The sequence below is a fragment of the Oncorhynchus keta genome, chromosome 32, assembly GCF_023373465.1.
Source record: "Oncorhynchus keta strain PuntledgeMale-10-30-2019 chromosome 32, Oket_V2, whole genome shotgun sequence".
In the NCBI taxonomy this organism is placed as follows: Eukaryota; Metazoa; Chordata; class Actinopteri; order Salmoniformes; family Salmonidae; genus Oncorhynchus; species Oncorhynchus keta.
Window position 1 is genome coordinate 35,499,068 of NC_068452.1, and position 25,088 is coordinate 35,524,155.

General features: G+C 42.0%; 1 protein-coding gene across 24 annotated transcripts in view; it reads right to left on the bottom strand.

Annotated features, from left to right (window-relative positions):
• The window catches only part of adgrl1a (adhesion G protein-coupled receptor L1a), a 341,447-nt gene that overhangs the window by 22,536 nt on the left and 293,823 nt on the right, over window positions 1–25,088 (bottom strand). For all 24 annotated transcript variants that reach the window (XR_008088866.1, XR_008088865.1, XR_008088862.1 and 21 more), the window contains 9 exons: window positions 23,527–23,732; window positions 14,205–14,378; window positions 8,694–8,903; window positions 8,001–8,221; window positions 7,637–7,703; window positions 7,324–7,415; window positions 6,257–6,425; window positions 3,845–4,000; window positions 2,854–2,950 (listed from right to left, as the gene is read on the bottom strand). Coding sequence is in view for 8 of the 24 variants with exons in the window: in XM_052491581.1 (XP_052347541.1) it covers window positions 2,854–2,950; window positions 3,845–4,000; window positions 6,257–6,425; window positions 7,324–7,415; window positions 7,637–7,703; window positions 8,001–8,221; window positions 8,694–8,903; window positions 14,205–14,378; window positions 23,527–23,732 (1,392 nt within the window). In the remaining 16 variants the exon portion in view is untranslated. The remainder of the gene's footprint in view (window positions 1–2,853; window positions 2,951–3,844; window positions 4,001–6,256; window positions 6,426–7,323; window positions 7,416–7,636; window positions 7,704–8,000; window positions 8,222–8,693; window positions 8,904–14,204; window positions 14,379–23,526; window positions 23,733–25,088) is intronic.

Genomic DNA, 25,088 nt, shown 5'->3' on the forward strand with positions numbered 1-25,088 from the left:
ATCTACTTTACCATAACCATCTACTTTACCATAACCATCTACTTTACCATAACCATCTACTTTACCGTAAACATCTACTTTACCATAACCATCAACTTTACCATAACCATCTACTTTACCGTAAACATCTACTTTACCGTAAACATCTACTTTACCATAACCATCTACTTTACCGTAACCATCTACTTTACCATAACCATCTACTTTACCATAAACATCTACTTTACCATAAACATCTACTTTACCATAACCATTTACTTTACCATAACCATCTACTTTACCGTAACCATCTACTTTACCGTAACCATCTACTTTACCGTAAACATCTACTTTACCATAAACATCTACTTTACCATAACCATCTACTTTACCATAACCATCAACTTTACGATAACCATCAACTTTACCATAAACATATTTTTAGGTTTGTTTTGGTATATTAACAACATATTATATGATAATACAAAAATATAACAGACAATATAATTAGAGGCACCTTATAAATGTCATAACAATGCCTCAAAATATAATACATAATGAATATTACACATAATACATAATTAACATTATACATAGTAATACAGGCCATTGACAGTTTATTCAAAAAGATGTTAAATTCCTATTCAAATCGATTGACAGTAATGTTCTACAGAGTAATGTATTTGACAGGACACCCCTGAATGTGTTTACCTTGCTATTGTAACCTTTGAGTAAAATACATTTCCTGCGGAAAGGTGCTGTTTGCAGGCAGTGTTGCCATTTGGAATATTGTTCTGTATCTTACCACGTAGTCGAAGGGGGAATACTAATGCATATCATTACGTAGTCAGAGAGTGCAGTCATTGAAACACAGTTCATTTCACAGTGAAATGCGAATGCCACCTTTAGACAAATATAATTCAAAGAAATGGAACATTGAGAATGTTCTATAATGCCCATGTATGGCTTCAGCCCCAGGCGGTCGAATAGAAATGCCATGAAATTAAAAATAGGACAGCATGACGGAGAGTGGTCTAGTGCAACCATCAGGTCTCAACCAAACCATTCATCACAGAGACAATGAGAAAGACAGAAATTCACAGAGAGAATTTCACACTAAAACACTCACATTCTTTCATTTCTTTGTTAGTTCGTTCACCCATCAACTCCCTCATTCAACTCACTCTCCAATTCTTTCTCCTGCTCTCTACCTTACGCACACAGTCACTCTTTTATCCCCTCTCTCATTCTCTCTCTCTCTCTCTCGCTCTCTTGTCCCTGTCTCTCTCCACACCAAATTACTCAGGATTAGCTGTCCAGAAACACCTGGAAAGAATATCCTGTCGACAATTTAAAAACAACAACTTTTAAGTGTTGGAGAGAGAAAGTAGGGCAGGCACTGGGAATCTGGGGAGCTTCATTCAGAGAGGAGGAAGCCTCATCACGCCTTGTCTCCTGGACAGATCACTATTGTCTGAAGAGAAACAAGTTGATAAAGAAGTTAAGTGGGGAAATCAAAGAGATAAGAGATGCCAGCGATAACAACGAAGACAGCGGCTCTCGCCGAGATTCGTCCCATTTAATTATTGCTCCATGATAGAGTCTCTCCTTCTCTTTACTTCTCGCTTTCTCTCTGTCTCTCGAATGGCGCGGCCATCTTTCGCTTTCTGCCAACAATGACAAACTTTTCTCAAACGCTTGGGAAAAGAAAGGACTTCACACTTGGCAGCGCCTTTGTTTAGCGTTTCTCCCTCTAGCTCTATCCGTCCTTCACCTACCCCTCCTACTCTCTTTATCCCAGCTTCCTCTGTCCCTCACATCCTCCTTCCACTTTCCCTATAAACTACACATAAACTACTATACAAAACATTAAGAACATCTGCTTTTTCCATGACAGACTGACCAGGTAAATCCAGGTGAAAGCGTATTGATGTCACTTGTTAAATCCACTTCAATCGGTGTAGATGAAGTAGAGGAGACCGGTTAAAGAAAGATTTTTAAGCCTTGAGACATGGATTGTGTATAGGATACGGTAGCATGTGCCAGGTGCACCGGTTTGTGCCAGGTGCACCGGTTTGTGCCAGGTGCACCGGTTTGTGCCAGGTGCACCGGTTTGTGCCAGGTGCACCGGTTTGTGCCAGGTGCACCGGTTTGTGTCAAGAACTGCAACGCTGCTGGATTTTTCACGCTCAACAGTTTGCCGTGTTTATCAAAAACGGTCCACCACCCAATGGACCTCCAGCCAACTTGACACAACGGTGGAAAGCATTGGAGTCAACATGGGCCAGCATCCCTGTGGAACGCTTTCAACACCTTGCAGAGTGGATATTGGGAAGGTGTTTCTAATGTTTGGTATAATCAGTGTATACTTTTTCCTCCGTGATGTCAGTTCCAGGAAAGCGAATCTCCTTCCCCTCCCCTCCTCTCTTCTTACTCTCTCCTCCTCTCCTCACACCCCCTCCCTCACTTGTTCCTGTCACTCTCTTCAATAAGACTAATTACCCCCAGCCAGCTCGTACGCTAATCAGTTCATTAAAAACAAAATGGATGAAATTAACATAAAGAGTGACGGTTGATTTAGCGACTACCTCTTTGTCATCATCAACTCTTCCCTCCCTCCCAGATAATTCTGATCCCCATGACGATGGCTGCCACGGCGACGGTATGCCACCGGCTGCTCAGGCTATTGCTCGTGTCAATGTACACTGGCTCCTCTTCCTCGCTCTCTGTCTCTGACAGTAGACTCAGCGGTGCTCCTACTTCGTTCTGCCTGTCTGTCTGTCAGTTCTGATGAGCCTGCCATAGAGGTGTGCGTGATTGGAGAGGGGGACAGCAGGGGGGTTAGAGGGGGGTTAAGGGGGTGGGGAGTCTCACCACGGTTGAGTGAAGGAGTACTGTTGATGTCTCCCGCCATGAAGGAAGATTCCGTCTGCTTCCGAACCGTGTCGTTCCACATCCTGCGGATCCGACTCTGGAACGCCGGAGAAGAGAAGCACACAGTGAAGCAAAACAAGACAGACAGAGAGGAATTAACAAGACAGACAGACAGGAATTAACAAGACAGACAGACAGGAATTAACAAGACAGACAGAGAGGAATTAACAAGACAGACAGACAGGAATTAACAAGACAGACAGAGAGGAATTAACAAGACAGACAGACAGGAATTAACAAGACAGACAGACAGGAATTAACAAGACAGACAGAGAGGAATTAACAAGACAGACAGACAGGAATTAACAAGACAGACAGACAGGAATTAACAAGACAGACAGAGAGGAATTAACAAGACAGACAGACAGGAATTAACAAGACAGACAGACAGGAATTAACAAGACAGACAGACAGATAGATAGACAGACAGGAATAAACAATATGATATGATATTGTAACTATGTGAGGCTGGAACACTGTCAAGCTTACATGGATCTGTCTAAAACTACTAAGCAAACACATACATGCTACCAGAGATACATGAAGTAAATAAGCTCACGCAGTAGGCATACTAACATAAACAAGTTAATGCACGCAGATAAACAACATCAGATTGAGACGTGGTAGATCCAAATAGAGATGATATTAGATTTGTGAAGCGTGTGATAGCCGGTATGTCAACTGTAGAAAGAGTGTATGGCGTGTGTGTGTTTAGAGTGTTGTCAAAGAGAATTAGGTATGGGACAGGCCTAAACTTTGTAGATTGGTGCGTGTAGCCGTAATCTGTGGGTTTGTGTATGGCATGATGTGGCCTGTGTGTGCACCCATGTAGTCCCTTAGAGTCTGTGCGTGTATGCATGCGTGCACATGTGTGTGTGTGGTGTGTATGTGTTTGTGGTGTCTGTGCGTGTGCGTATGTCCGTTCACTGACCTGTCTGTGTGCGGCAGCGTGGCGGGCCTGGTTGCCAGTGTAGTAGCGGTTGTTGGCACGCAGGGCAGAGTTCTTCAGGGAGCCGTGGGAGCTGGTGGTGGAGGTACGGCTGCAGCAGTACGAGTGACGCAGACACTTACTGTACTCCTTATGCACCTGCATGGAGAGAGAGGGCAAACATGGCTTGGACACACGCATGTAAGCTGTAGACTCGCATACATACACACTAGTGGTGCGCGAGTCGGCTGTTTATTCACCAGCACCTGCCCATAACTGCTAATAACCCATCCTCAACCACCCAACTATATGTGATAAAGTGAAAATCTGTACCGGAACCGCTAATATAGAAAATGTGCAGTAGGCTACAGTCAAAGATGGCAGAACGATTTTTTGACAGGGGGTGCAAGACTTTTTGTTGTTGCATGATTTAGATATGTTTCTGCTTCTAATTTTCAACATTTTGGTAGACTATTAGTTAGTCGGGGTGGCAGGGTAGCCTAGTGGTTAGAGCGTTGGACTAGTAACCGAAAGGTTGCAAGTTCATATCCCTGCGCCATCAAGGTACAAATCTGTTGTTCTGCCCCTGAACAGGCAGTTACCCCACTGTTCCTAGGCTGTCATTGAAAATAAGACTTTGTTCTTAACTGACCTGCCTAGTTAAATAAAGGTAAAATAAAAAGTAATCTTGTCTATAATTAGATACATGCACCTTCTCTTCTGTCATTATATGTTGCCTTAGAAGACTAAATAAACCATTGCTCACCAGAATAAGATCATAAATTGAATCCTTCAATCTAGTTAATATCGGTAGTGTCACGGGTTTCTTTTTCCTCCTCTGAGGAGGAGTAGTAGAGATTGGACCAATGTGCAGAGTGGTAAGTGTCCATTTTAGTTTATTCAAGTGAACGCTAAAGAATACAAAATAACAAAGTGACTGATACAAACAGAAAAACAGAAACAGTCCTGAAATGTGAAACAAACATTACAACAGGAAACAATCACCCACAACTCAAAAGTGAAACCAGGCTACCTAAGTACGGTTCTCAATCAGGGACAACCAGGCTACCTAAGTATGTTTCTCAATCAGGAACAACGATTGACAGCTGCCTCTGATTGAGAACCATACCAGGCCAAACACAGAAATCCCAAATTAAAGAAAAAAGAACATAGACTACCCACCCCAACTCACGCCCTGACCATACTAAAACAAAGACATAACAACAGAACTAAGGTCAGAACGGTGACAGGTAGTCTAAAGTTCTCTGTCATCTCTGCTTCTTTCGTGGAGGAAAGATGTTTAGGGACCGGGGAGAAAATGTAATAAGAAAAAAAATTAAGTACATTTCCAAATTACATCAGTTTGACCGGTTGTAAGCTGTGAAAACGACCCAACATGTTTCTGTTAAGATTTCAGTTCGGCCTGGATGCATATTTTATGTGGTTGAAATACTATCAGCTTTTATGATGTTGATAAAGAGTGCACCTTTGCTGACAGTATCTAACTGCACATTCACATTCTCTCAAAATGCTGAAAGAAATCATATTTCTCCACTCCTGTCCCAGAATCAAAATATAGCCTACATTTGTTGTATCATTTTACTACAAGAAATGCTTAATTCTGATATTCTGATATTAAGACTATGTGAGAGGTTATAGACCTACAGGCAGTGTCCAGATTTCCATTTCCATTTAACCCATCTGAACAGTAGGCTACAGTTCCCTTGATGTGCCATAGGCCTATAGTCCTCGTCTTGTGTGTTGAATTTGTATAGTGCCTCACAACCATCACACATAACATAGCCAGCACTGCTATCATCCTCTTTTACCACTTCTAACTTTTCTGGCCTCCCTTCTCTTTATTTACAACTCTCCATTTTGAGCTTTTCTCTTGAATTAAACTCTGACATTGTTATTTTTGCCTCTGTGGGTCAAAGTGAACTTTTCTACCCGTTCCCAAAATAATTTTCAGTTTGGCATGTAGGTTATTGGTGCATGTACAGTTAGGCCCTAAGGCTAAAGCCAGATAGCCTAAAACAGCTAAAGAAAAACTTCAATGTAGCCTAGACATATAAATTACACAAGAATTATACATTTATGTATTTTTCATTCTGAACATACGGGCACAGACCTTTTAGGGCAAGATTTTCATCAGGCAAAGACATACATGCTTTGAGCAAATTAACATTTCAAATAGACAGAGCTCTGAATAGTGCACCTAGTGATGCATAATTACCCTGTTTAATTAAAATTTGGTTAAATAATCACCTCCTTCTCACAGGAATTATTAAGGGAAAGTAACAACATAAATCAGGCTGCAGACTGTAATTATATTCCATCATGTCTATTTAAAATGTTATGCTTAGTTTACTCAATAGAAAAGGTCACTTTTAGATATGTGAGTGTTTGAGTTACCTTTTTCTGCAGAGCGCAGTGGAAGATGAAGATGAACATGCCCTGGAAGGCGTTGAAGGTGGTGAAGAGGTAAGCCATGATGACCGTGTTCTCATTGATGAAGAGGAGGCCGAAGGACCAGGTCAGACCTAGCAAGAAGAGCAGGGCGATGGCCCCAATAGCCCATGACCTGGGGAGGAGAGGGCATGCTAATGTTAGCTTAGCATCACAATGAAACCACTCACACAGACCGAAGCCAACCCTCTACCCAGCATGGCTGTTTTGCCTTAAGATGCATGTGTCTCAACTGTACTGGCTTTGAACCTACTATCTGGAATATCTGCTTTGAAAATGACTCATTGTTATTACAATACAACGTGGTCTCAGAGCATTTTGTATTATACTGTACCTAAATCTGAGATACTACATTTAGTATGATATGTTACGGTATGGTATGTATTCATTTGTGGATCTCCCTTATTTCAAAACTTATATATGTTATAAATTCCAATTTGTTGTTGCTAACGTTAGCTAGGTGGCTAGCTCTTGAGGTTAGGATTTAAGGTTAAGGATTTATGGTTAAGGATAGGAGTTAGGTTAAAGGGTTAAGGTTAAGGTTAGTTAAAAGGGTTAAGGTTAAGGTTAGGGATAGGTGAAGGGTTATAAGGTTAGGGGAAGGGTTAGCTAACATGCTAAGTAGTTGCAATGTAGCTAAAAAGTAGTAACTAGTTGTAAAGTTGCTAATTAGCTAAAGTTGTCCATGATGAGATTCAAACACTCAACCTTTGGGTTGCTAGACGTTTATGTTATTTGTCCACCCATCAACCCAGACCAACCACCCTACTTTTGTTTTTGCCTTAAGTAACCTTCTGTCTTATGTAACCACACCAAACATTACATATCATACTAATTTAAGTGTCCTGGATTTACATATACTATGTAAACAGTCTGGACAATATGACAAACATTATTCTGCTTTTCCTTCATTTTTCAGATTTCCAACCCATCTCTCACTAATACAGGAAATGCCTTAATCACATGACCTGGGAGGCTTCACTGACCCCTAACATCTGCTGAGTGGGACTCACTTGATGTTGTCGAGGCGACTGGAGTCAGGTTTTAGGGCAGAGGAGTTGCGGGTCATCTTGTGCACGGTGATCATGAGGAACACCAGGTTCAGCTAGGGGGGGAAAGGTCAAAGGTTACACACGTCTTCAACACATTCAGTGGAATCCTAGAACACCCTCTGGTCTTAAATTGTTGTAAATTTGTGAAGTTAGTCTTTAGTACAGGCCCTATATTTCTCCAGTAACTAAGAGGATTAAGTAAATAAGTAAGAAGCCTGAATGAAAAAGAATGTAATACAGTTGGTCATAATAGCATCATAATGAATGACTGTACCATAATAACAAAAGAAACAGGGCCAATGAAGCTCCAGATGAAGTAGTTATCCACCCGCAACCAGCACCTAGACATGGGACATAGGAAAAGATTCAAATATCACAGTCACACTCGCACACATGTACCCATGCACACACACACACTCATCCCCTGTCTCGGAGGATATCTTATAGAAGCTAATCAGCAGGCTTTGGCTAACTCTGTTCAAAACCCTTGTCCGTGGGGGGAAGAGAACGAAAGAGAACAATCCTCTTCAAACTACACTCCATATTACATTCCCCGTCAGGGGAACAGTCTAGGCACACTAAACTAGCATAACCCTGTCTCTCAATCTGCAGGTGAAAAGGGACTGCTTCACACGTACGCTTTCTTGGTCCCATAGCTCCGGTAGTCTATGGCTGCCGAGATGCCCACCACCAGAGCTGGGAAGCAGTAGCCACACAAGTAGTAGTACTTCTTGCGGGAGTACTCGCTCTCAAACACCTCCACCAGCAACAGATAGAGCTGCACCCCCTCCAGACACATCCAGGAGAATGCAGCCAGGAAGAAGAAGTGAAGCAGCCCAGCAAAGATCGGACAGGCAATCTGAGACAGAGAGAAGGAGAAGGAGAAAGAGGGAGACAGAGGGAGGTCAGGGAGTGAGAGAGAAAGAATGAGAAGGAGAGTAAAATAAAATAAAAATAGAGATTTAAAAAACAGAGGGGTGAAAAGGAGTGAAAGAGAAAGGGAAAATAGCAAAGGAAGGTGAGTAAGATCCAGAAAAAGACAGCATAGGGTCATTCAAGCCCTGTAACAGAGGACCTTTTCATTCGCATGGTCCATAATGAAAAGCACTTCCCCTTTAGTCTGTCTGATGGTGTTCCAAGTGCGAGACAGACGTATACTGTATCTGTCCTGTATTAGGTGTTCCATGTACGAGGCACTTGTCCCCTTGCCTGGCCCCAGATCAGTTATTTCACATGCCACATGACAATGTCTTTATGACTTAACAAGACAGCACAAATAGATCTGGAACCAGGCTACATGTCCCTCTCTCCCTCTCCCCTCCCCTACTCACGTGGTACTGGGTCTTGTCGATTCCAATAAGGAAGAGGAGCTCTGCGATGAAGAGGTTGATGCAGAGGTTCTTGTGGATGGTGTTGCGGTCGGTCTGCAGGCCCCTCAGGAAGCAAAAGGTAGAGATGCAGATAGCCAGGCACACCAAGCTGATCACTATGCCCACCCAGGTGATCACAAACAGGATCAACTCATGCATCCTCCCAGGGTACTGTGGAGAGAGGGATGGTGGGGATGGAGAGGGAGGAATAGGGGTGGGGGAGAGAGATGGGGGAGAAGAGGAAGAGGTGAGGTGAGACAGATATAGGGAGGAAAGGGATGGGAGGTAGTAATGATGGGAGACAAGGAGAAAGACAAGGAGGGACAGGGTGAGAGTGAGAGAGTTTATATTTGTAAATGTATTCTCATTCAGCTAAAATGTAGACAAGAAGACAAGACATCCTGAAAAAATACATGACATTCACATTCAAGTGAATGTCAGTCAGAGTTGCAGGACATGAATTTGTAAGTGTGAGTGCGTGGGAGGGAGAAATAAAGAGAGAGAGAGAGAGATTGAAGGAGAAAGAGAGAGTAGTTTGAGCAAGTGTGCGTGTGTTTACATGCACGTGTGTGTTTGTGTGTACGTGTGTGTGCATGTATGTGTGTGTGTGTGTGTGTGTGTGTGCGCCAAGGTTATTCTATTTTAGTGTTTTTATATTCGTCTTTATATCTATTAGTTTGAAGAACATTGTTTTAAATCAGTTTAGTTTCAGTTAGTTTCACATTCACTTTACTAGTTTTTATTTAGTGTAAAGGGGCAATCAGCAGTTGCTACACACATTTTTTGCCTTGTAAATTAATGACATGCACCCATTGATTCTTGAAGAATATTTCTTATAGATGAGCTTAGTTCAACTGTCGTACCCCATCAGGACTTCAAAAATAAGCTTGTTTATTCTGTAAACAAAGTAAATGTAAACAAACAATGTATAGCATAAAAAACAAGGTTAAAACTATAATTTGGATATCAGTCATGATGGTCAGTCCTTGCATGCATAGCTATGTCTATGAATTTCTTGTTTTTACTTCCTGCTTTTACTTCCTGTTTTGAGAAATTGTAGAAATGGGTGGGGATAATGTAGGAATGGGTGGAGTTTAGTCATAAGTATGATTGTGGGTGTGTTATCTAGTGACGGCCATCAATATGTGCTGTGTCATAGAGATCCTGTTAAATTACTAGAGGGGCTATTTAATAAACCCTCAACGTTACATCAGCAACTGATTTCAGCAAGTTTATGGATGTGGATTGACTGCATTGTTTGAATAGAATGTTGGCATATTGGCAGTTTCTTTGAAAAATGAATGGAATTATTCCTCTACAATTGGATGGCTAGCTAGCTAACAGACCAACTCCCTAACCAAAATGGCAGATCTTTATCCCATCATAAGAAGGTTCATGTCCATTCTAGTATTCAAATTCTTAATTATATGTGCTGTGATTGGTTGATTCAGCTCTAATGAGATTACATAAACATATATTCCACTGTATTAGCCACATCAGTTAACATAATTTCACTGAACATTCTACATTACCGTGGAAATGATTGCGTCACAATACCAGGCAGCCATTGCGAGTGTACCCATGAGTTTACCAGTCAAATTGCTAGGGTGAGCGGTTCCAAGACCATTTTATTCATCGTTTGCTACAACACCTTGCTTGTTTCAGCAATGTGTAATAACATTTTATCATGTTGTCAAGAGTCCAAGAGTTATCGCAGAAACAGGGCATGTTTGATCACTTTTGTCAAGTCGTTGACCATTTTTGGTCACAGCCTTCCAAAGTGTGTTGCATTATGGTGATAACATCTGTCTGACTTGTGCCTATATGACAACTGCATGAACTTGACAAAAACCATGTGGTCAAAGATCATGAAGTTTTGACTGCAGTCAACTTCAAGTTTCTGCATTTGCTCTTCATCAACTTCACCCTGTAGCCATTGCCTGAATTGTAGGAGGCTCTATTGTCAACCAATCATTATGGTGTTTTTGTTTGACCCACGGGAAGTGACCAAAGACATGACTGAAACAGGAGCACACTTTGCCGTGATTCACATACTGTATATGTAAATTCATTTAAAAAAAATAAACGTCCTCTCACTGTCAACTGCGCTTATTTTCAGCAAACTTAAGATGTGTACATATTTGTATAAACATAACAAGATTCAACAACTGAGACATAAACTGAACAAGTTCCACAGACATGTGACTAACAGAAATTGAATAATGTGTCCCTGAACAAAGGGGGGGTCAAAATCAAAAGTAATAGTCAGCATCTGGTGTGGCCACCAGTGCATCTTCTCCTCATGGACTACACCAGATTTGCCAGTTCTTGCTGTGAGCTGTTACCCCACTCTTCCACCAAGGCACCTTCAAGTTCCCGGACACTTCTGGGGGGAATGTCCCTAGCCCTCAACCTCCGATCCAACAGGTCCCAGACTTGCTCAATGGGATAGGGATCCGGGCTCTTCGCTGGCCATGGCAGAACACACCCTCCTCCCTCATGTAGTACCCTTCCTGCAGGCTCATCCTCACATGACCCTCCAGCATGACAATGCCTCCAGCCATACTGTTCATTCTGTGCGTGATTTCCTGAAAAACAGGAATGTCAGTCTCCCCTGTAACTCACAGCGTTAACTCACAAGCTCAGTCTGATGATGCTGTGACAAACTGCCCCAGACCATGACGGACCCTCCACCTCCAAATCGATCCCGCTCCAGAGTACAGGCCTCGGTGTAACGATCATTCTTTCGATGATAAACGTGATTCCGACCATCACCCCTGGTGAGACAAAACCGCGACTCGTCAGTGAAGAGCACTTTTTCCAGTACTGTCTGGTCCAGCGACAGTGGGTTTGTGCCCATAGGCGACGTTGTTGCCGGTGTCTGGTGAGGACCTGCCTTACAACAGGCCTGCAAGCCCTCAGTCCAGCCTCTCTCAGCATATTGAGGACAGTCTGAGCACTGATGGAGAGATTGTGTGATCCTGGTGTAACTCGGGCAGTTGTTGTTGCCATCCTGTACCTGTCCCACAGATGTTCAGATGTACCAATCCTGTACAGGTGTTGTTACACGTGGTCTGCCAGGACGATCAGCTGTCCGTCCTGTCCCCCTGTAGCGCTGTCTTAGGCGTCTCACAGTACGGACATTGCAATTTATTGCCCTGGCCACATCTGCAATCCTCATGCCTCCTTGCAGCATGCCTAAGGCATGTTCACGCAGTTGAGCATCTTTCAGTTGAGTCAGTAGAAAGGCCTCTTAAGTGTCCTACGTTTTCATAACTGTGACCCTAATTGCCTACCACCTGTAAGCTGTTAGTGTCTTAACGACCGTTCCACATGTTCATTAGTTGTTTATGGTTCATTGAACAAGCATGGGAAACAGTGTTTAAACCCTTTACAATGAAGATACGTGAAGTTATTTGGATTTTTAGGATCTTTGAAAGACAGGGTTCTAAAAAAGGGATGTTTCTTTTTTTGCTGAGTTTATATATAATATGAGATTTGAGGCTCTCTCACCAATTGATAGTACAATGTACACGCACATACAGTGGCCTGCGAAAGTATTTACCTCCCTTGGCATTTTCCCTATTTTGTTGCCTTACAACCTGGAATTAAAATCGATTTTTGGGGGATTTGTGTTATTTCATCTACACAACATGCTTACCACTTTGAAGATGCAAAATACTTTTTATTGTGAACAAACAAGTCAAAAAGAAAAAAATGACAACTTGAGAGTGCATAACTATTCACCCCTCCCAAAGTCAATACTTTGTAGAGCCACCTTTCGCAGCTGCAAGTCTCTTGGGGTATGTCTCTATAAGCTTGGCACATCTAGCCACTGGGATGTTTGCCCATTCTTCCAAGCAAAACTGCTCCAGCTCCTTCAAGCTGGATGGGTTCCACTGGTGTACAGCAATATGTCATACCACAGATTCTCAATTGGATTGAGGTCTGGGCTTTGACTAGGCCATTCAAGACATTTAAATGTTTCCCCTTAAACCACTTGAGTGTTGCTTTAGCAGTATGCTTAGAGTCATTGTCCTGCTGGAAGGTGAACCTCTGTCCCAGTCTCAAACCTCTGGAAGACTGAAACAGGTTTCCCTCAAGAATTTCACTGTATTTAGCGCCAGCCATCATTCATTCAATTCTGATCAGTTTCCCAGTCCCTGCTGATGCTGCCACCACCATGCTTCACTGTGGGGATGGGGTTATCAGGGTGATGAGAGGTGTTGGGTTTGAGCCAGACATAGTGTTTTCCTGGATGGCCAAAAAGCAAAATTTTTGTCTCATCTGAACAGAGTATCTTCTTCCATATGTTTGGGAAGTCTGCCACATGCCTTTTGGCAAACACCAAAAAGCAATGGCTTTTTTTCTGGCCACTCTTCCGTAAAGCCCAGCTCTGTGTAGTGTAGGGCTTAAAGTGGTCCTATGGACAGATACTCCAATCTCTGCTGTGGAGCTTTGCAGCTCCTTCGAGGTGATCTTTGGTCTCTTTGTTGCCTCTCTGATTAATGCCCTCCTTGCCTGGTCCATGAGTTTTGGTGGGCGGCCCTCTCTTGGCAGGTTTGTTGTGGTGCTATGTTCTTTCCATTTTTTAATAACGGATTTAATGGTGCTCTGTGGGATGTTCAAAGTTTCTGATATTTTTATAACCCAACCCTGATCTGTACTTCTCCACAACTTTGTCCCTGACCTGTTTGGAGAGCTCCTTAGTCTTCATGGTGGCGCTTGCTTGGTGGTGCCCCTTGCTTACTGGATTTGCAGACACTGGGGCCTTTCAGAACAGGTGTATATATTCTTAGATCATGTGACACTTACATTGCACACAGGTGGACTTTATTTAACTAATTATGTGACTTCTGAAGGTAATTGGTTGCATCAGATCTTATTTAGGGGCTTCATAGCAAAGGGGGTGAATACATACAGTATACACGCACCACTTTTCCGTTTGAAATATTTGGGAATTCTTTGAAACAAGTTCTTTTTTTCATTTCACTTCACCAATTTGGACTATTTTGTGTACGCCCTTTAAATGAAATCCAAATAAAAATCAATTTAAATTACAGGTTGTAATGCAACAAAATAGTAAAAACACAAGGGGGATGAATACTTTTGCAAGGCACTGTATATTTAGCCTTACCACTCAAACGCACCCAATATATGTGGTGCAGATTCCGAAACTTGAAAACCCTATAAAAAAAGCTTAAAAAACCCATTCTATCCACCCTCCCTCCAAAATGACTAAAACTGAACATAATTCTTGATGGTTTTTATTATTGTAGTTAGTTTTGGAGTCAAAGATAACAGTTTCAGTATAGTCAAATGTGGAGCTCCTGTGTGTGAGTGTGTGTGTGTGTGTGTGTGTGTGTGTGTGTGTGTGTGTGTGTGTGTGTGTGTGTGTGTGTGTGTGTGTGTGTGTGTGTGTGTGTGTGTGTGTGTGTGTGTGTGTGTGTGTGTAATATCCACTGGACCTACATCAGGCTGGTGGTGGGCCATAAGCACAGCAAAGTTGGTGAGGTGGGAACAGGAGCAGGTGGTGTGTGTGCTGTTGGTGTCCAGCAGTCTACAGCCCTGAGACGACCACTGGCCTGTCATCGACCTCTCAGAGTAATTCCAGAACGAACAGTTGGGACTGTAGTGGTTCTCCAACTGGAGGGAGAGAGTGAGAGAGAGAGAGAGAGGGGATATTTCAAATGAAAATGAATTAACTTTATTGATACCCAAGGTAAATGGTTATGTCGCAGGCTTTATAACAACACACAGACATAAATAATGAACATAAAGTGCTGCAATCCATTTAAACATGTTTATATACAGTACAAGCAGATGACAGGGAAAGAAAATACAGCCTATTTAAACAGTTGGCAAATATGTGGGAGAGAGAGAGAAAGGGTGAGAGGTGAAATATATTGTAATGCATATGCACAGTAACAGAACAGTGTGTACAGTGTGGGGGACGTAGGGTTTGATGCTCTGTATACAGTATGTGTATGGGCTTGTTTGTCTACTTCAGTACAGTATTTGTATGGGCTTGTTTGTCTACTTCAGTACACTATGTGTATGGGCTTGTTTGTCTACTACAGTACACTATGTGTATGGGCTTGTTTGTCTACTACAGTACAGTGTGTGTATGGGCTTGTTTGTCTACTACAGTACCCCATGTGTATGGGCTTGTTTGTCAACTTCAGTACACTATGTGTATGGGATTGTTTGTCTACTACAGTACAGTATATGTATGGGCTTGTTTGTCTACTACAGTACAGTGTGTGTATGGGCTTGTTTGTCTACTACAGTACAGTATGTGTATGGGCTTGTTTGTCTACTACAGTACAGTATGTGTATGGGCTTGTTTGTCTACTACAGTACAGTATGTGTATGGGCTTGTTTGTCTACTACAGTACAGTGTGTGTATGGGCTTGTTTGTCTACTACAGTACAGTATGTGTATGGGCTTGTTTGTCTACTACAGTACAGTATGTGTATGGGCTTGTTTGTCTACTACAGTACAGTATGTGTATGGGCTTGTTTGTCTACTACAGTACACTATGTGTATGGGCGTGTTTGTCTACTACAGTACAGTATGTGTATGGGCTTGTTTGTCTAGTACAGTACAGTATGTGTATGGGCGTGTTTGTCTACTACAGTACAGTGTGTGTATGGGCTTGTTTGTCTACTACAGTACAGTATGTGTATGGGCTTGTTTGTCTACTACAGTACAGTATGTGTATGGGCTTGTTTGTCTACTGCAGTACAGTATGTGTATGGTCTTGTTTGTCTACTACAGTACAGTATGTGTATGGGCTTGTTTTCTACTACAGTACAGTATCTGTATGGGCTTGTTTGTCTACTAGAGTACAGTATGTGTATGGTCTTGTTTGTCTACTACAGTACAGTATGTGTATGGGCTTGTTTGTCTACTAGAGTACAGTATGTGTATGGGCTTGATTGTCTACTACAGTACAGTATGTGTATGGTCTTGTTTGTCTACTACAGTACAGTATGTGTATGGGCGTGTTTGTCTACTACAGTACAGTATGTGTATGGGCGTGTTTGTCTACTACAGTACAGTATGTGTATGGTCTTGTTTGTCTACTACAGTACAGTATGTGTATGGGCTTGTTTTCTACTACAGTACAGTATGTGTATGGGCTTGTTTTCTACTACAGTACAGTATGTGTATGCGCTTGTTTGTCTACTACAGTACAGTATGTGTATGGTCTTGTTTGTCTACTACAGTACAGTATGTGTATGGGCTTGTTTGTCTACTACAGTACAGTATGTGTATGGGCTTGTTTGTCTACTACAGTACAGTATGTGTATGATCTTGTTTGTCTACTACAGTACAGTATGTGTATGGGCTTGTTTGTCTACTACAGTACAGTATGTGTATGGTCTTGTTGGCTACTACAGTACAGTATGTGTATGGGCTTGTTTGTCTACTACAGTACAGTATGTGTATGGGCTTGTTTGTCTACTACAGTACAGTATGTGTATGGGCTTGTTGGCTACTACAGTACAGTATGTGTATGGGCTTGTTAGTCTACTACAGTACAGTATGTGTATGGTCTTGTTGGCTACTACAGTACAGTATGTTTATGGGCTTGTTAGTCTACTACAGTACAGTATGTGTATGGTCTTGTTGGCTACTACAGTACAGTATGTGTATGGGCGTGTTCGTCTACTACAGTACACTATGTGTATGGTCTTGTTTGTCTACTACAGTACAGTATGTGTATGGGCTTGTTTGTCTACTACAGTACACTATGTGTATGGGCTTGTTTGTCTACTACAGTACAGTATGTGGTCTTGTTTGTCTACTACAGTACAGTATGTGTATGGGCTTGTTTGTCTACTACAGTACAGTATGTGTATGGGCTTGTTTGTCTACTACAGTACAGTATGTGTATGGGCTTGTTTGTCTACTTCAGTACAGTATGTGTATGGGCTTGTTTGTCTACTACAGTACAGTATGTGTATGGGCGTGTTTGTCTACTACAGTACAGTATGTGTATGGGCGTGTTTGTCTACTACAGTACAGTATGTGGTCTTGTTTGTCTACTACAGTACAGTATGTGTATGGGCTTGTTTGTCTACTACATTACAGTATGTGTATGGGCTTGTTTGTCTACTACAGTACAGTATGTGTATGGTCTTGTTTGTCTACTACAGTACAGTATGTGTATGGGCGTGTTTGTCTACTACAGTACAGTATGTGTATGGTCTTGTTTGTCTACTACAGTACAGTATGTGTATGGGCTTGTTTATCTACTACAGTACAGTATGTGTATGGGCGTGTTTGTCTACTACAGTACACTATGTGTATGGTCTTGTTTGTCTACTACAGTACAGTATGTGTATGGGCTTGTTTGTCTACTACAGTACACTATGTGTATGGGCTTGTTTGTCTACTACAGTACAGTATGTGTATGGGCTTGTTTGTCTACTACAGTACACTATGTGTATGGGCTTGTTTGTCTACTACAGTACAGTATGTGTATGGTCTTGTTTGTCTACCACAGTACAGTATGTGTATGGTCTTGTTTGTCTACTACAGTACAGTATGTGTATGGGCATGTTTGTCTACTACAGTACACTATGTGTATGGGCTTGTTAGTCTACTACAGTACACTATGTGTATGGGCTTGTTTGTCTACTACAGTACAGTATGTGTATGGGCTTGTTTGTCTACTACAGTACAGTATGTGTATGGGCTTGTTTTCTACTTCAGTACAGTATGTGTATGGGCTTGTTTGTCTACTACAGTACAGTATGTGTATGGTCTTGTTTGTCTACTACAGTACAGTATGTGTATGGGCTTGTTTGTCTACTACAGTACAGTATGTGTATGGGCTTGTTTGTCTACTACAGTACAGTATGTGTATGGTCTTGTTTGTCTACTACAGTACAGTATGTGTATGGGCTTGTTTGTCTACTACAGTACAGTATGTGTATGGGCGTGTTTGTCTACTACAGTACAGTATGTGTATGGTCTTGTTTGTCTACTACAGTACAGTATGTGTATGGGCTTGTTTGTCTACTACAGTACAGTATGTGTATGGGCTTGTTTGTCTACTACAGTACAGTATGTGTATGGGCTCGTTTGTCTACTACAGTACAGTATGTGTATGGGCTTGTTTTCTACCCCAGTACAGTATGTGTATGGGCTTGTTTGTCTACTACAGTACAGTATGTGTATGGGCGTGTTTGTCTACTACAGTACAGTATGTGTATGGTCTTGTTTGTCTACTACAGTACAGTATGTGTATGGGCTTGTTTGTCTACTACAGTACAGTCTGTGTATGGGCTTGTTTGTCTACTACAGTACAGTATGTGTATGGGCTTGTTTGTCTACTACAGTACAGTATGTGTATGGGCTTGTTTTCTACTACAGTACAGTATGTGTATGGGCTTGTTTGTCTACTACAGTACAGTATGTGTATGGTCTTGTTTGTCTACTACAGTACAGTATGTGTATGGGCTTGTTTGTCTACTACAGTACAGTATGTGTATGGGCTTGTTTGTCTACTACAGTACAGTATGTGTATGGTCTTGTTTGTCTACTACAGTACAGTATGTGTATGGGCTTGATGGTCTACTACAGTACAGTATGTGTATGGGCGTGTTTGTCTACTACAGTACAGTATGTGTATGGTCTTGTTTGTCTACTACAGTACATTATGTGTATGGGCTTGTTTGTCTACTACAGTACACTATGTGTATGGGATTGTTTGTCTACTACAGTACAGTATGTGGTCTTGTTTGTCTACTACAGTACACTATGTGTATGGGCTTGTTTGTCTACTACAGTACAGTATGTGTATGGGCTTGTTTGTCTACTACAGTACACTATGTGTATGGTCTTGTTTGTCTACTACAGTACACTATGTGTATGGGCTTGTTTGTCTACTACAGTACAGTATGTGTATGGGCTTGTTTGTCTACTACAGTCCAGTATGTGTATGGTCTTGTTTGTCTACTACAGTACAGTATGTGTATGGGCTTGTTAGTCTACTACAGTACAGTATGTGTATGGGCTTGTTTGTCTACTACAGTACAGTGTGTGTATGGTCTTGTTTGTCTACTACAGTACATTATGTGTATGGGCTTGTTTGTCTACTACAGTACACTATGTGTATGGGCTTGTTTGTCTACTACAGTACAGTATGTGTATGGTCTTGTATGTCTACTACAGTACACTATGTGTATGGGCTTGTTTGTCTACTACAGTACAGTATGTGTATGGGCTTGATTGTCTACTACAGTCCAGTATGTGTATGGTCTTGTTTGTCTACTACAGTACAGTATGTGTATGGGCTTGTTGGCTACTACAGTACAGTATGTGTATGGGCTTGTTAGTCTACTACAGTACAGTATGTGTATGGTCTTGTTGGCTACTACAGTACAGTATGTTTATGGGCTTGTTAGTCTACTACAGTACAGTATGTGTATGGTCTTGTTGGCTACTACAGTACAGTATGTGTATGGGCGTGTTTGTCTACTACAGTACACTATGTGTATGGGCTTGTTTGTCTACTACAGTACAGTATGTGGTCTTGTTTGTCTACTACAGTACAGTATGTGTATGGGCTTGTTTGTCTACTACAGTACAGTATGTGTATGGGCTTGTTTGTCTACTACAGTACAGTATGTGTATGGGCTTGTTTGTCTACTTCAGTACAGTATGTGTATGGGCTTGTTTGTCTACTACAGTACAGTAGTATGTGTATGGTCTTGTTTGTCTACTACAGTACAGTATGTGTGGGCTTGTTTGTCTACTACAGTATGGGCTTGTTTGTCTACTACAGTACAGTATGTGTATGGGCTTGTTTGTCTACTACAGTACAGTATGTGTATGGTCTTGTTTGTCTACTACAGTACAGTATGTGTATGGGCGTGTTTGTCTACTACAGTACAGTATGTGTATGGGCGTGTTTGTCTACTACAGTACAGTATGTGTATGGTCTTGTTTGTCTACTACAGTACAGTATGTGTATGGGCTTGTTTTCTACTACAGTACAGTATGTGTATGGGCTTGTTTTCTACTACAGTACAGTATGTGTATGGGCTTGTTTGTCTACTACAGTACAGTATGTGTATGGTCTTGTTTGTCTACTACAGTACAGTATGTGTATGGGCTTGTTTGTCTACTACAGTACAGTATGTGTATGGGCTTGTTTGTCTACTACAGTACAGTATGTGTATGATCTTGTTTGTCTACTACAGTACAGTATGTGTATGGGCTTGTTTGTCTACTACAGTACAGTATGTGTATGGTCTTGTTGGCTACTACAGTACAGTATGTGTATGGGCTTGTTTGTCTACTACAGTACAGTATGTGTATGGGCTTGTTTGTCTACTACAGTACAGTATGTGTATGGGCTTGTTTGGCTACTACAGTACAGTATGTGTATGGGCTTGTTGTGTCTACTACAGTACAGTATGTGTATGGTCTTGTTGGCTACTACAGTACAGTATGTTTATGGGCTTGTTAGTCTACTACAGTACAGTATGTGTATGGTCTTGTTGGCTACTACAGTACAGTATGTGTATGGGCGTGTTTGTCTACTACAGTACACTATGTGTATGGTCTTGTTTGTCTACTACAGTACAGTATGTGTATGGGCTTGTTTGTCTACTACAGTACAGTATGTGTATGGGCTTGTTGTCTACTACAGTACAGTATGTGTATGGCTTGTTTGTCTACTACAGTACAGTATGTGTATGGGCTTGTTTGTCTACTACAGTACAGTATGTGTATGGGTCTACTACAGTACAGTATGTGTATGGGCGTGTTTGTCTACTGCAGTACAGTATGTGTATGGTCTTGTTTGGTCTTGTTTGTCTACTACAGTACAGTATGTGTATGGGCTTGTTTGTCTACTACAGTACAGTATGTGTATGGGCTTGATTGTCTACTACAGTACAGTATGTGTATGGGCGTGTTTGTCTACTACAGTACAGTATGTGTATGGTCTTGTTTGTCTACTACAGTACAGTATGTGTATGGGCTTGTTTGTCTACTACAGTACAGTATGTGTATGGGCTTGTTTGTCTACTACAGTACAGTATGTGTATGGTCTTGTTTTCTACTACAGTACAGTATGTGTATGGTCTTGTTTGTCTACTACAGTACAGTATGTGTATGGTCTTGTTTGTCTACTACAGTACATGGCTTGTTTGTATGTACAGTATGTGTATGGGCTTGTTTGTCTACTACAGTACAGTATGTGTATGGGCTTGTTTGTCTACTACAGTACAGTATGTGTATGGTCTTGTTTGTCTACTACAGTACAGTATGTGTATGGGCTTGTTTTTCTACTACAGTACAGTATGTGTATGGGCGTGTTTGTCTACTACAGTACAGTATGTGTATGGTCTTGTTTGTCTACTACAGTACAGTATGTGTATGGGCTTGTTTGTCTACTACAGTACAGTATGTGTATGGGCTTGTTTGTCTACTACAGTACAGTATGTGTATGGGCTTGTTTTCTACTTCAGTACAGTATGTGTATGGGCTTGTTTGTCTACTACAGTACAGTATGTGTATGGTCTTGTTTGTCTACTACAGTACAGTATGTGTATGGGCTTGTTTGTCTACTACAGTACAGTATGTGTATGGGCTTGTTTGTCTACTACAGTACAGTATGTGTATGGTCTTGTTTGTCTACTACAGTACAGTATGTGTATGGGCTTGTTTGTCTACTACAGTACAGTATGTGTATGGGCGTGTTTGTCTACTACAGTACAGTATGTGTATGGTCTTGTTTGTCTACTACAGTACAGTATGTGTATGGGCTTGTTTGTCTACTACAGTACAGTATGTGTATGGGCTTGTTTGTCTACTACAGTACAGTATGTGTATGGTCTTGTTTGTCTACTACAGTACAGTATGTGTATGGGCTTGTTTGTCTACTACAGTACAGTATGTGTATGGGCTTGTTTGTCTACTACAGTACAGTATGTGTATGGGCTTGTTTGTCTACTACAGTACAGTATGTGTATGGTCTTGTTTGTCTACTACAGTACAGTATGTGTATGGGCTTGTTTGTCTACTACAGTACAGTCTACTACATACAGTATGTGTATGGGCTTGTTTGTCTACTACAGTACAGTATGTGTATGGGCTTGTTTGTCAGTATGTGTACTACAGTACAGTATGTGTATGGGCTTGTTTTCTACTACAGTACAGTATGTGTATGGGCTTGTTTGTCTACTACAGTACAGTATGTGTATGGTCTTGTTTGTCTACTACAGTACAGTATGTGTATGGGCTTGTTTGTCTACTACAGTACAGTATGTGTATGGGCTTGTTTGTCTACTACAGTACAGTATGTGTATGGTCTTGTTTGTCTACTACAGTACAGTATGTGTATGGGCTTGATGGTCTACTACAGTACAGTATGTGTATGGGCGTGTTTGTCTACTACAGTACAGTATGTGTATGGTCTTGTTAGTCTACTACAGTACACTATGTGTATGGGATTGTTTGTCTACTACAGTACAGTATGTGGTCTTGTTTGTCTACTACAGTACACTATGCACTATGTGTATGGGCTTGTTTGTCTACTACAGTACAGTATGTGTATGGTCTTGTTTGTCTACTACAGTACACTATGTGTATGGGCTTGTTAGTCTACTACAGTACAGTATGTGTATGGGCTTGTTTGTCTACTTCAGTACAGTATGTGTATGGGCTTGTTTGTCTACTACAGTACAGTATGTGTATGGGCTTGTTTGTCTACTACAGTACAGTATGTGTATGGGCCTGATTGTCTACTACAGTACAGTATGTGTATGGGCTTGTTTGTCTACTACAGCTCGAGGAAGTGAGTTTTAATTATTACGTGAGTGTAGTGTATATATTGGAGTGTATTGTGTATGGCTGTGTATTGTGTGTATGGGAGTGTATTATGTATGGGTGTGTGTATGGGAGTGAAGTGTGTATACTGGAGTGTATTGTGTATGGGTGTGTATGGGAGTGTATTATGTATGGGTGTGTATTGTGTGTATGGGAGTGGATTGTGTATGGGAGTGTATTGTGTGTATGTGAGTGTATTGTGTGTATGGGTGTGTATTGTGTGTATGGGAGTGTATTGTGTATGAGTGTATATTGTGTGTATGGGAGTGTATTGTGTATGGGTGTATATGGGAGTGTATATGGGAGTGTATTGTGTATGGGTGTATATTGTGTGTATGGGAGTGTATTGTGTATGGGTGTATATGGGAGTGTATATGGGAGTGTATTGTGTATGGGTGTATATTGTGTGTATGGGAGTGTATTGTATATGGGAGTGTACATGGGAGTGTATTGTGTATGGGTGTATATTGTGTGTATGGGAGTGTATTGTGTATATGGGAGTGTATTGTGTATATGGGAGTGTATTGTGTGTATGGGAGAGTTTGTGGACTGTATGTGTGTGAGTCACAGGAGGTTGGTGGCACCTTAATTGAGGTGAATTAAGGAGCGTAATGGAGCGTAATGGGGCGGCAGGGTAGCCTAGTGGTTAGAGCGTTGGACTAGTAACTGGAAGTTTGCAAGTTCAAATCCCTGAGCTGACAAGCTACAAATCTGTCATTCTGCCCCTGAACAGGCAGTTAACCCACTGTTCCTAGGCTGTCATTGAAAATAAGAATTTGTTCTTAACTGACTTGCCTAGTTAATTAAATAAAGGTAAAAATGAGTGGAATGGTATCAAACACATGGTTTTCATGCATTTGATGCCATTCCATTCGCTATGTTCCAGCCATTATTATGAGCCTGTTAGCGTATGACATTAAATGTATCTGTAAGTGTATACCTGTAAGTGTTTGAGTGTGAATACCACCGGCTCAGTGAGGAACACTCTGCTGGACTCTTTATTGATGGAGGCGGCGATGACGTGGGAGTTGACTGCCAATCCCCGCTCCCCCGGTGCCGCCTCCAGCTCCATCTTCACCGTGGCGTTCTCCGTAGACAGGAAGGAGCCCAAGTTCTTATAAAGAACAAACACTACCTTGACTTGGCCTGGAGGGGGAGAGAGAGATGAGAGACAGGGAGAGACGGGGAGAGAGCGAAAGGGTCAGAGAGAGAGACAGGGAGCGGGAGAAAGAAGAAGAGAGAGAGAGAGAGAGAGAGATAGAGAGGGGAAATGAGAGAGGGAAACAAAAAAGAGAAAAAAGAAACAGAAATAGTGTGTGAAGGGAGCATAATAAGGAGAGAGAGTTAGACAGAGAGAGAGAAAAGAAAGAGGTAAAGGAGAGGGAAGGGGGGATGGAGAGAGTCAGAGAGAGAGATAGAACATAAAGAGGGGAAGGGGGGATGGAGAGAGAGTCAGAGAGAGAGATAGAACATAAAGAGGGGAAGGGGGGATGGAGAGAGAGTCAGAGAGAGAGATAGAACATAAAGAGGGGAAGGGGGAAGGAGAGGGAGTCAGAGAGAGAGATAGGACATAAAGAGGGGAAGGGGGGATGGAGAGAGAGTCAGAGAGAGAGATAGAACATAAAGAGGGGAAGGGGGGATGGAGAGAGAGTCAGAGAGAGAGATAGAACATAAAGAGGGGAAGGGGGATGGAGAGAGAGTCAGAGAGAGAGAGATAGAACATAAAGAGGGGAAGGGGGGATGGAGAGAGAGTCAGAGAGAGAGATAGAACATAAAGAGGGGAAGGGGGATGGAGAGAGAGTCAGAGAGAGAGATAGAACATAAAGAGGGGAAGGGGGAAGGAGAGGGAGTCAGAGAGAGAGATAGAACATAAAGAGGGGAAGGGGGAAGGAGAGGGAGTCAGAGAGAGAGATAGGACATAAAGAGGGGAAGGGGGGATGGAGAGAGAGTCAGAGAGAGAGATAGAACATAAAGAGGGGAAGGGGGGATGGAGAGAGAGTCAGAGAGAGAGATAGAACATAAAGAGGGGAAGGGGGAAGGAGAGGGAGTCAGAGAGAGAGATAGGACATAAAGAGGGGAAGGGGGATGGAGAGAGAGTCAGAGAGAGAGATAGAACATAAAGAGGGGAAGGGGGAAGGAGAGGGAGTCAGAGAGAGAGATAGGACATAAAGAGGGGAAGGGGGGATGGAGAGAGAGTCAGAGAGAGAGATAGAACATAAAGAGGGGAAGGGGGAAGGAGAGGGAGTCAGAGAGAGAGATAGAACATAAAGAGGGGAAGGGGGAAGGAGAGAGGGTAAGAGAGAGATATAGAACATAAAGAGGGGAAGGGGGGGAGAGAGAGATAGAACATAAAGAGGTAAAGGAGAGGGAAGGGGGGAAGGAGAGAGAGAGAGAAGAAATAGCGAGAGAGGACAGGGGGAATGATAAGGGGGAAAGGAGGAAAGGGAGAGAGGCAGAGTGACAGAGGGAGAGAGAGAGAGAGAGTTAGTGAAGGTTAGAATG